The 12,910-nt window shown below is 44.6% G+C and overlaps 2 protein-coding genes across 2 annotated transcripts; both read left to right on the forward strand.

Annotated features, from left to right (window-relative positions):
- Positions 1-1,504: 1,504 nt before the first annotated feature.
- On the forward strand, positions 1,505-10,031 carry VTP21DRAFT_1478 (uncharacterized protein; the record flags this gene model as incomplete). The annotated part of the gene is made up of 7 exons (XM_069391569.1): positions 1,505-1,552; positions 1,617-1,763; positions 1,825-2,398; positions 2,466-2,926; positions 2,993-5,443; positions 5,514-9,493; positions 9,560-10,031. The coding sequence occupies 7 exons, from the start codon at positions 1,505-1,507 to the stop codon at positions 10,029-10,031; spliced, it is 8,133 nt and encodes a 2,710-aa protein (XP_069251599.1).
- Positions 10,032-10,889: 858 nt separating this feature from the next.
- Positions 10,890-12,766, forward strand: VTP21DRAFT_1479 (uncharacterized protein; the record flags this gene model as incomplete). The annotated part of the gene is made up of 4 exons (XM_069391570.1): positions 10,890-11,429; positions 11,514-11,678; positions 11,775-12,009; positions 12,072-12,766. The coding sequence occupies 4 exons, from the start codon at positions 10,890-10,892 to the stop codon at positions 12,764-12,766; spliced, it is 1,635 nt and encodes a 544-aa protein (XP_069251600.1).
- Between the last annotated feature and the right edge of the window lie 144 nt (positions 12,767-12,910).

Genomic DNA, 12,910 nt, shown 5'->3' on the forward strand with positions numbered 1-12,910 from the left:
TTGTTACGTTTTTCGCTATTTCTATTCGTTTTTTATATCGGGTATATATGATTTTCGTTTTACACCAACAGTTCTGTGCACTAAATTGAACCATTATAATTGGATCAACGAAATAGAGAAAAAGCATTACTTATCATCAATTTTGAAGTTAGTCAGAAGAGTCCAACGTTTAAGGTGTCTAATAATCTTTATTATGTAAACATACTTCGTCAACCTGCTATCTGATCTCGCGTGCGGGTTCAACAGTAGTATGAGCATATATAATATTCTCGGATGAAATAGTTCGAGGAGTAGGATTTATAATGAAGAATGCTATTGTTTTATATCTCATATCTTGAATTATAAGCCAAATGCACACAGTATCCAAGTAACCATATTTTTATTTTTTGTATAAACTGCGAGTATTTTGACTATATGGAGGGAGATGAGCCGAATTACATATATACACTTACTTTGTCAAAAAGTAGAGTACTTAGTGATGGTACTGGCATCACCGCCAAATGAAAGCATAGGGATTATCGGACCGAAAAGAGATTCAAAGGCTTGGTATGTAGGTTTGTGATTAATAGGGAGACAAAATCTATTGATATTTGGATTATTCTCCATGAAATTGCATTTTTATACTGCGGAGATTTGGTGAACCTAATATTATTGTCTGCTTATTGATTGATGCATATAGCTCGTCGCAAAGCCTTGTCAATTAAACGGAAGTGCAAGGACAATGCGAGAGAGGTGTACAAAGCGTGGATTGCTATTGATGCTGCATACTAATTATTGTTGTACTTGGCTGGTCTTTTTTTTTTTCGCTATTTCTTTCTTCCAATTTATTTTTTTCGGTTAATGAATTAATCAAGAAATTGAAGTTGGTTGGACTGTTAAAGTTCGAGGAGGAAAAGAATCCGAGGAAAAAAAGGGGGCGCAGCACACGTGTCGACTTTATCTGAACAAAATTTCATTGTTCGCTTCAGTTGAGAGTTCAGACAGCGTCGGTCAAACCGGGCAACACTATTGCTCTCGATTCAGTTAGTAATGGCTAGAGTATTTGACTACGAACCACTGTTATAAATATAATCAAGGTAGGCTTAATGAATATATCCAGCTGGGAGTTAAGCCTGAATTCTACACCCTTACACGAGCTAAATAAATCTCTTTCTCGTAATGGAATTTCATCATCTTTACTGATACTTATTGCTTGCTCCTTAGATCTCGACATAATTTTCAGTCTACATCTTCTTGTTTATCTCCCACCTTCTAAATCAAACAAATCGGTAATTATCCCCAACTTTTTCTATGCTAATGTCTCCAATTGCTAATCTGATCTCTAGAGCTCTTTTATTTTTCATCTTGATTTCTCTCTTTTCATACATTCTTTTCTGTTTAACATTGTGAGAGCGAGATAAAGGGATTTATCCCAGATCTTAAGGAGATCTTACCCTTACTATTGCCTCCTTGATCAATACCTCTTCCGTTTTCATCTCTATTCTCTTCGGAATAGTTCTCAAAGATGAACGCGGAGGCTAAACTTATTAATTCCTTCGTAAATCGAATACGAGTAAATCGACTTTTATTTTCACTACTAATTTTGTAATGCCTAAGCGATTTTTTTTGGATATTAGGTCCCGATCAATGAGGGGAGGAGCTTGGAGGCACTCGAAAATGATCGGTCATTTCAGCAAACTCTCTCAGCCTTGGTGGATGTTGCACAATACAGACTACCTCAAGTAGCTAAGAATTTGGTTGCTATGCTCGAGAATATTTCACAAGTAATGTCTTGTAGCTCATTTCATTCGACTGCATATATTAACACTGGTATTCTTATTTTAGCACACTGTCCCAGTGTCTAGTGAAGAAGTCGTTGCCCCTGAGGTTTTACAATCACAATATATCATTCTCAATATACTATCTGTATGCATGGGTCATCACTGGAGATGGTATCGTGAAAGCACTGCCCATGTTTCTGAAGCACCAGAGCAACAAGCTAATATACCACAACGACGACTCGAGGATCCGCCAGCACTTGAAGAATCGCTTGTTAAGTCCATAATAAACGTCATTCTTCGGGTCATCAACCAGACTACAATTAGCGAGGAGGTACAAAACTCATACATCTCAATTGGCAGCCCATTCGTTTCATTTACTTCAATGAGTGAGCGAAATCAAACGCCCGCCAAACACTTTTATGCTCCGTTGTGCGGCGACATTCATACCGGCATCCATCGATCTGCAAGTAGCATCCTGTTCTACTTGAGCGCTAGCAATTGGGGAGTTGTCTTTGCGAAAATCAAGTCAAAAATTAAGCATCTCTCATCCACCACTGACGAGTGGCCTGACACATCAGAGCTCAAACTACTCGAGTACGCATGTTTGGATCAGAAACGTTTGAGTGCTGTACTACAAGGTAATTTACTAATTAATGGCCGGGCCAATTTTATGCTCGCAATTTTCTAAGAAATTATGATTTATAGAGTTAAGTTCTACCTTTCTTCACCTTAAACGTCCTGCTCAACCAAACATGGGATTGGTTCTGCGCAAGTCAATCTGGAATTGGATTGAAGTTTACCCTGCCGAATTCGCCGCCCTTTATCAATCCCAGCAGCGACTTGACGGCCGCCCAGAAGTCCTATTTGATATATCCAATTCGCTTGCAGACAATAATCGGCGTAAAGGCGTTTTCTGGCCTCTGCAGACGACACTACTATTGCTTTGCCCTGATATACTTGCCTCGGCTGTAATGAACGTTGGAACTTCCGGTCGGAATAAAAAAGTGCAATTCTTGGAGGCGCTGAAAAAGAGCATGCGAAGCTCACGTTTAGGAGATGTTGCATCGGTGTGCTATGTGAGCATTTGTAAGGCGAGCACATACGTAAACCAATCGGAGAGATCTATATTAAGGCACATAGTTTCGGATGTGGAGAATGATCTCAGGGTATGCTATTTCCTGGAGGATTTTACTGAAATTTACTGGTAATAATACATTGCGATGTTTATTTAGGAAAAGTTACTTGATCCACAGCGAGTTCAAGCGAATTCCGATAATTTCGTCGACCAATCGCTGATGATTGACTGTCTTACCTCGCTATATCTTCTCAATCCACGAACTGCTCTGCGCTCATTCGTTTCTTATTGTATGCTTGATTCGGCACCCATTGTATTTAAGCTGGTGCTTTCCAAAACATGTCTTGCACTCTCAGATGAACAGCAGCGTCTTCCATGGAACCCTTCTCTGAGTCAAGCGTACTCCACACTGGCGAGCCCAATCCGTAAACTCTTCCAAGAAGGATTGAACCGGGACCGGGCAATGCAGGACATCTCTCTCACAAAAAAGATTGTGACGAGTGACAAAAAACAGCGCAAAATGCTACTTGAGGAAGCAGGCGAGAAACTGGATCTTCTGCTCACCATTTTCAAATTATACCTTGTAGCCCCCCAACTTGCACTATGGGCTGAAAATAGTGAGCACTATGAAGAATTACGCCGCCTAACACATGGAATTAGCCTTTGCTTGCATGATCCAGTTACTGCTGTGCGTACAAGTGCGGCTGAATTGCTCTTGCAATTGCATTCACCTGCATATATCGACAAATGGGGATCAGAAGATGCAAAAATGTCTTCCTTTTGGACAATAAGCAGCCAAGTGCTCTTAGCAGTCGCACGTAAAATCCTTGATTATAAAGAACGTGAAGAGGGTACCAAACACACCCTTGAACTTTTGTTAAAGTTGCTTGTGCGTCGTAACGAGTTCCTCAAGTCGTGTCGCGAGCAGGCATCTCATTGTGCAGATATTCCGGAGCGACTCGCATCTACTGTGGCCCTCGAGATTGCGCTACTTGTATTGCTTTGTAGCCCCGATAATCAGATATGTTCGATGACTCTTTCCTGCTTTGGGCATTTGTGTACAGAAGCAAGTTTGACAGAGGAGCTGGATGACACACAGCGATCGCAGTTGACCATTGTTGAAAATTTCAATGTGTATTCGGAACTGGCGCGTGTCGGTGGACCCGTTACTGGACGCAGAGCATTACAAAAGAAAATTAGACGCCTATTGCGGCAAATGACGAGGCCTACACCGGGCAATTTGGCGGCTTGGGAAGAAGCATGGAAGCGGTGGAGGGTACTTACTCAGTCGCTTGTGCGTTCACTTGATGATATCAAAGAAGAGGGTCTCGAGTCACCGTCAAGCAGCACCCCGAAGAAGCCGGCATTTTATGAGAAGTTACGTGGTCAAACAATACCTCGTTACCCATCTTCGTCGGGATTACCTTCTCGCGACGCGATTGACGAAGACAAAGCATCTGAATGGCAAAACTATACTGGTTTTCTTGCGGCGCTCAGTGAATGCTGCGTTGCAGTCGCAAATCCCCCCTCCCCTCGCACATCCAACTATGATGGAAGACGCCTGGGCGGGTCGCCACATGATAGCGGTCAGATGGTAGAGAAGTTTGTGCAAGAAATGGTAGATCTACTGGTATCCGACAATGTCTTTGTAAGGGAGGTTTCGAAGGAGACGCTTGGGTCGGATCTTCCTCCTGCACTCTATAATCTACTGTTTGGGTATTTTGAAAGTGCAATCTCCGTCTTTTTTGATCCGGATTCGGAGGCTGTACACTCGGAACGTTCGACTCTGTTCGTTGATCAAGCAATCTCGGTCATGAAACTGATCCTTGATCAATTGCGTGATCCTGCCGAGCATGTGTTTATCGTGGATGTCGGTTCCCTTGTGCTCAATTTTGCACGTTATTTGCATCGCTTGAGTCACTCGCAACCCACCGTGATTCGTACGAAAATCAAGATGTGCCAGCTCTGTGAAATGCTCATTTTGAAGAAAGAGTGTGTCACCTTGAATCAGGAAGTGACGCTGCGGAACCGCCTACTCGAGATCGTTGTTGAGTGGACGAGTGACTTTTCTAAATCAGATGGACAGCCGAATGTTCAAGAGGTTTTGCAGCAGGAACGGCTATACCGCGACTTGGACCTTGCCTGTTTAAAAGCCATCGTAGTATTATTACAGAAGCTTCCGCTCATCCCAACCAACAATGAAGGGGAATCCGACAACTCCCAAGCCAAGAGCAAACTGTTCTACAAATATTTCAGCCTTTTCGTGAAGCTGCTTAATCGATGCCGCCTTGAGTCGATTGACACAACCACGTCACAAAATGCTCGCAATAACCAAGATCTGCAGATGCTTCTTTCAAAGTCCAAGGAGTATGTACGCGACCTTGCCCCCCTTAAAGAGCAAACTATTCTCGCACTTTCCAACCTCCTGAGCGCGAATGTAGACGCTGGGTTGAAATACACCCTGCTCAAAGGCTACCACGAAGACACCAGAACACGCACCGCCTTTATGCAGGTGTTGACCAATATGCTTAATTTGGGAACAGGATTCGATGCGCTTGCAATGAATTTTGTGAGCAGCCGAGCAGAAAAGTACGAGAAGCTGATTGATGTACGTATACACCCTAGTGATATGTCACGATTGCTTAGTTAATATCACTTCAACTTTTGTCTGTTTTTAGATTATTGTGGGATCAGATCTGAAAATTGCTCTTACCTTATGCAATGTATGCCCGGTATCCGAGATCGATACTCTTGCACTTCTTTTGCTCAAGGTTTTTAATTCTCGCAAACAAACAATGCTTTTGCTCAAGACAGTCATCGAGCGCGAAGTAGCGAACACCGAGTCAGAATCCGAGCTCTTCCGACGAAATAGCATGGCAACACGAATGCTTTCCGCTTTCGCGCGCTTGTACGGCACAGACTATATGCGAACAACACTGCAACCTATATTACAAGAGCTTTATACGCATCCTGAACAATATTCGTTCGAACTGGATCCCGCTAAGGTGCCCAATCCTGAGGACATTAACCGCAACGTGGCGAACCTGAAACGCACAACCCAGCAGTTTTTGGATGTCATTTGTACCACAACAAATAGGGTGCCGAGATCTTTCCGCGAAGTTTGCTCTTACCTCGCTACTGCAGTCGGAGAGCGCTTCCCCGAGGCGAAATATACCGCTGTTGGCGGATTTATCTTTCTGCGATTTTTCTGTCCCGCAATTGTGGCGCCTGAGGTGGAGCAGCTAGTTAAACCGCCCTCTGTGAGCAAAGAGTTCAGACGCGGTTTGACGCTTATTACAAAGGTTATTCAAAATCTTGCGAATAATGTCTTGTTTGGGGCAAAAGAACCCTATATGACGGTGCTCAATGATTTTCTGTCAAATAATATCTATCGGGTTACCGCATTCCTTCGCGACATCTCTGTCAGCCCCGCCGTCAACGAGGAGTTCAAAACTGAAACCCCCGAGCCTTGTAGGCTGGAAGAGTCGGATCAGATTCGTTTGCATTGGTTCCTACTTGACAATCTCGAGAAGATTGGCCGAGAGATATCTGGCAATACCCGCATGGGGCGTCTGCAAGCTGTGTCGAACTCCCGACCGACTAGCATGTCGTCTACTAGCGATATCTCACAGCCACCGACTACTTCGCGTGAAGCATTCGATCGTCTCGCAGCCTTGCTCTCCGAAATCGGCGGCCCGACGGAAGCGCCAAAGAAAGAAGCCTTTCCTCAGCGCACATTCGGTTTTTCATCCAAAAATCACCTGTATCAAGATTTCATGCGCCGCAATGCAAACCGGAATATAGATGAGATCACAAAAAAGGGTGTATTTTACCTCGGGGGAGTATCACGCGAGAGGAGACCGGTGTTTGTTTACGTTGCCCGACGCGTAAATGCCGACTCATTTGATTTTGAAGGCATGATCTACTACATCTTCAAGGTCGTCGGCCACCATATGGAGAAGCCCTTTGATATCCTCATTGACTGCACCTGTACAAGCGAGACCAATGCCGTGCCACACCAATGGCTTAATCAGCTCTTTCAATACATGCATTTTTCAACTATTACGAACATAGGCAAAATTTACTTCTTTGGAATCAATACGAATTTCAAAAAGTTCCTACAACGCCGGCTTCCGCGCTCAATTCCCATTTTGACGTCACGTAAGGTTGTATTCGCGGCGAACCTGCGTGAATTGTATGAGCATATCCCACCATCGGAGGTGCATTTACCCAAATCTACCCAGCTCATGGACAGCGAGCCTGCAGTGACCTTCTCGCCCGCCAATAAAATACTTTCCCGCTCAAGTTCCCCTGTTATTATTAAGGTTGGAACTGAGTGGGTCCATATCATATCTGCTCGCAAGGAGGAGATATTCCTTGGGCTAAGCGCAGTAGTTAACGATGTGTTCCATGTGTCACAAATCGTGGATGCGGCACCCACGCCCGGCGCTTCCGATGAGAATGAGTTCTATATCAAGTATCATATTGAGTCGGAACCTCGTGGGGTATATGCTCTGTCCAGCCCTAAGCGGCCGGTCATTGTGCAAGCCATTCGATCCGCCAAAGCTCGGTATCAATTATCTCAACCCAACGAGATTAGTGAACGCCATATCCGTCCCGATGACGTACCCGGCACTCTGCTGAACATGGCACTGCTTAATCTCGGAAGCGAGGATCCGTCCCTAAGGCTAGCGGCCTATGATCTTTTGCATGCTTTGGTGCTTGCTTTTGATTTCGAGGGTATCGACATGCTATTGAGCGTAAAGGGCTTATGCATCCCCGCGAACAGCACGAATTTTGTGGTGTCCGTGAGCGAACGACTTGCGGCAACACAGCCGCAACTGACGCTTGAATTTCTGAATGAATGCTTTGTTGGACTTTCCAAATCGAGCACCCGGCAACAGCACCTATGCCTCGAATACATGAGCTCCTGGCTACCTAACCTTGCCTCGTTCGCGCGCCCTAAAATAGCATCGCCAGCGGGAGATGGAGGCATGCATGTAGTGAGCAATCAGCACAATGTGGTCAAAGTGCGTGAGATAATTCGCTCCCTCATCGAGCTCACTGTGAGCCAATCCGAGATATACGCACAGATGCAGGCAAAAGTGTGGAGTGTGTTGGGCAAGGTTGAGGAGCTGATCCCTCTCGTCCTCGACACACTTGTACAATACGCGGCTGATCATGGAGTCGGGTCCAACGTTGCTGAAGCTGTGGCGGATACAATGGTCAGCTTATCCTCAACTGCGGTGCGTGGCAAGGTAATGGCCAAATTACGCAAGTGCTTACTTAGCACTTGCCTGAAACCTACACGCACTTTGTCTGAGCACCCACTTTGGCAAGAGATCGCTGTATTGATCCGCATGAATTTGCTGCTCTCATTCAATTGCCGTCATCATGTGCAGCATTTCCTTCCCGAGTTATGCTATATTGTCTCGATACTTGTCGCAACGGGCCCTTCAGTGGTGCGTTCGTCTATTCATGGGCTCGTTGTCAACGTGATCCAAACTCTGTGCGTTTCAATGCCCCTTGAACAAGAGCAGTTAAAGCGGCTGCACGTTCTACTTGCCGAATTTGCGAAGCCCAAGTTCCGTCTGCTCTTCGGACTGAATCGCTCCGCTCCAAATGCCCTTGTCATCTCACAAGAATCGACAAACGAGGTTGCGGAGACAATGGCGCTTGGTTCACTGGAGAGCATCGTAGATGCCCTCCTGCAGGTGATTAGCGCGGGTGCTCCTTCGATTGACATGGCCAACGCATGGCGAGCTCGATGGCTGGGTCTTGTCACAAGTTCTGCCTTTCAATTCAATCCTGCAATTCAGCCTCGCACGTTTGTTGTACTCGGGTGCTTGGCCAAAGAAGATGTCGACGACGACCTCCTATACCAAATCCTTGTGACGCTTCGCGGCGGATTGGCCATGTTCAACGAGACCGATTGCAATCTCGTGATTAGCATTGTCATGTGCCTGACAAATGTTGTGCCAAATTTGCAAAAGGATTCGCGCTACTTACACCATCTATTTTGGCTCGCAATGTCACTCGTGGAAGTGGGCCATGTGCCCATTTTCACGAGCGCGCTCAACCTGTTGCAAGTCGTGTTGCGAACACTTGATGGCCATGGTTTGTTCGCAAAGGATGGTCCCACGGAGATGTTGCTGCGCTTGCGCGAGCCCGTCTCTGATATTGCACAGGAAATCGACGCAACAAATGGAATCAGCTTTTCAACGCATTTCTCATTTGCAGTTGCAGCAACGCTACTAAAAGGACTTAAACATCCGACCACAAAGGTGGCGACGCAGGCGTTACTGACAACATTTGTGGAGTTGGAAGGCAAGGCCGCCTCGTCCGAGCACGAGCTCATTAGTTCCCGTACTCTTGGTTATCTTGCAGCTTTGCTTCCCACGGCTGCAAAGAATCTTGAGTTACGTGAGCTTTTGACACGGGTGAATTTCCCGGACGTTGAAGTGGATTACAATTCAATCACGCCCATCTGCGCACTTGTGTTTGATCGCCTGGATATACCAGACAATAGCACCGCACTTTTGCTCGTGTCACTTCTGGTTACTATGTTGAATAATGCGGAAAACGAGGCCGAGCGACTCTTTTTGTATGGCATGTTGGCGGAGTCAGCAGTTGCTATTCCCGAGGTGTTCTCGCTAGTGTATGCATATATATTCCAACAGAGGAGTGCTGTTCTTTCATCTCTAACCTATTTTATTTCCAATAGCTACGGATCGTTGCTTATGAAAATGAACCACATCATTAATAGCAACGAGGTGCTTCCCATTCAGGAGGCTGTTAAGTCCATTCTCTGCACGGTTGTTTCCGACCCAGTTACCTTTGGAGGCGTCGCATCCAGCACTTCAACAGGTCGTCCAGCCACCCCTGGCCTTGCTGAAGCTGCGAACACCTCGAGCTCCACCTCCCTCCCTTCCAATAAAGTGCAGGGCTCAAGTGAGAGCGCAATACAGAGTAGCTCGAGACCCGGCAGTGCATCAAGCATACAGGATGCAAGTATCCGCAATAGCAATAGCTTGAGCTCAGTATCAACGAGAACAAAAGCCACGCAACTTGCTTACCTGCAGGAGCTTGGCTTCCAAGGCATCCTTGACTGTGGGTCCTTCTCGAACGTAACCAAGGCTCAAATTATTCGCAATGCTCAGCTAACAGACGCATTGATTGAGAAGATGATTGCGTAAAATGCATAATCGCTTTTAATTATTAATTTATTAATTCTTCTTTCCTTTTTTTTGATTTTGTACAATAATTTTTTTATCTTTGCTTTTCTATCCCCTTTCTTTTTAAATATAGATTTCTATTTTTCTTTTTACTTTCCACCTCGCTTTTGACGGTTATAACTATGTCACATATCCCCTCTTTTATTTTTCTTTTCTTTTTTTGCTAGAGCTTTCTGTCTTGGTTGTTTTACTTTCTATCCTTTTTTGTCTGCGTGAGGACATTGTCACTTAATCCTAATTGCTCTTCTTCTGTTGCTTAACGTTTTCTGTACTAACTGATGTGTGGGTTTGGAATTTAGCATTTTATTTTATATTTTTGATAATAAATGACATATTATTTGCTTTTCAGTCACTTCAAATAACATATACTATTCCATTTCATCCATGCAAAGTTATGTTGCTTTATTTGTTCAATTCGAAAGAGGAGAAAAAAAATTATCTTGGTCCCGCTTCACGTTAACCGAATAGATAATAACTACCGAAAATGTGGCTTTGCCTTTTTCTTTGTCTTAGAAGATTCTGCTCCGCTCAACCATGAAACCCAAATTCTCCCTACTCCGTTCTCTTTTTTTTTCCGGAATTCAAAACTGATATTCTAAGACATTTGAGCGACTTTTCGGTATTATTATAAGAGCTTGACTAGAAGTTATTTATTTATTTTCTTTACGATACCCCGACACTAAATAGTAAGCGATTACATTTTATATATATAAACTTTTTTTTTCCTTGTGCATCAAAAGTAGTCATAATTTTAATACCTTACATCGTTTTCTCTGGATCTTTTGTACTTGTCGCATTTTCTTCTCTTTTTCTTCTTGGATGGCAAACCATAGTGGTGCTAATTTTTCTTCTGCAACTGCCGAATGCGTTGAGTTCACCTCGCCGGAGGGTGATTATACGCTGAAGCATGATATTTTTCATGCTGACATTCAGACGACCCACGGTACTCATTTATCACTGGTTAATATAAAATACAAGGATACCGCTCCCAACGATACACGTCAAAGCAGTGGAGAAAGTCTTGTCTCTATGTCGACAGAACAAGTAGCGGCCGGAGAATCTGAAGGGGATGATGACCAACCTCACACCTCTACTGCTACCAGTGCGCCAAAGCCTATTCCCGAATCGGGCGGGAGCTCTAGTGGGAGGAATGAAGATTCGAGTTTCTTTTCGTTTGGCTCGGGGCGCCGAAAAAAACCCAAGAACAACATCACTAAAACTAATTCGAGCTTTGTCTCTCGCATCGACACTCATCCAAGCTTGGCACGTATTCTTGCGAGCAAGACGAACGAGAACACCTACCTATTCTATAATTTATCGAAAAGTTTCTATTGGGCTGACTTGATGACTAAACCTCAGGTGCGTTATCTTGCGTGCTGTGTATTAACGAAGAATGGATACTCCACTTCCCCTGCATTTACACGGTATTTGTCAATATACTAGGAGACCATTTCTCGTATAGACTTCGCCGTTGCCCACCCTACTTGCCATGATGCTAACCTGCTGACCCGTGGGTACGATCACCTAGATATTGTTATTGGGTTTTCCTCGAGCGACCTCATTTGGTTTGATCCTCTTTGTATGAAATACGTACGATTGAATAAGGCGGTGAGTTATTTTGAACAGACTTGACATGAAACAACGGATTCCCGCAATACGAAAGTTGAGCCATGGCTTCTAATTCTGTTCTGACTTTGTTATTAGGGTGTCATTAATAACAGCCCAGTTGTTAGCGTGAAATGGATGCCAGGCTCTGAGAATCTGTTTATGGCGGCGCACCAAGATGGCAGCATAGTTATCTATGATAAAGACCGCGATGATCAAGCTTTTACGCCATCTCCGCCTTCATCCCCCGACTGTTTTCACGTAACTAGACCCGCGAAAAATAGCAAATACAACCCAGTTTCACACTGGTTCGTGAGCACAAAACCGATTACTGGTAAGCGGCGTTATTTTTATTACCAGAGATTGAGTCTGATTAACAACTTATTATATGATTAGCATTCGCATTTTCTCCCGATTGCCAGCATGTTGCTGTCGTGGGAGTTGACGGCTGCCTTCGTGTCATCGAGTTTCTTTCTGAGCGCTTGCATGATACGTATCGATCCTACTTTGGAGGTCTCTCATGTGTCGCTTGGTCTCCGGATGGGCGCTATATTCTAACCGGAGGCCAAGATGACTTGGTCACGATTTGGGCGTTTCGTGAACAACGTATTGTTGCACGATGCCAAGGACATGCGTCGTGGGTAACAAGTGTCGCCTTCGATCCTTGGCGCTGCGATGAACGGAACTACCGATTTGGAAGTGTTGGGGAAGACACGAAGCTGCTGCTATGGGATTTTTCAGTGAGCGCGCTACATAAGCCCAAGGGAGGGCATCACTCGCAACGCAGATCAAGTCTGGCATCGACGCTCACTGGTGCCTCCGCCAACACATCGCTTCGCAGGATAGTGCAGGAAAATAGCAACAGTGGTGTGGCAAAACAGCATGACCCAATCGTGAACATTGTACATCCGGTATTGCCCAAGACTGAAGTTGCGATGCTACAGCCCGTCATGGCCAAGAGCATTCATAGCGATCCCGTTGTGGAGCTGCATTTCCGAGAGGATGCGGTAGTGACGACAGATCGTAAGGGCCGAGTCAAGGTGTGGACACGACCAAAACTCCGAACAAGAAACATCGCTGGCGCAGTCTAAGAAATGATTATTTTTGATCTAACATTTTTTTTTATGTTCCTTCTAAAGATTTATATGAGTTGACAAAATTTGTGAAATTTTATGATTCCAAACTTTTTTTTTGCTGTGCTTCTATTTATTTTTCTTTTTTTCTTGTTTCGAATA

The sequence above is a fragment of the Calcarisporiella thermophila genome, assembly GCF_041956535.1.
Source record: "Calcarisporiella thermophila strain CBS 279.70 unplaced genomic scaffold VTP21scaffold_11, whole genome shotgun sequence".
In the NCBI taxonomy this organism is placed as follows: Eukaryota; Fungi; Calcarisporiellomycota; class Calcarisporiellomycetes; order Calcarisporiellales; family Calcarisporiellaceae; genus Calcarisporiella; species Calcarisporiella thermophila.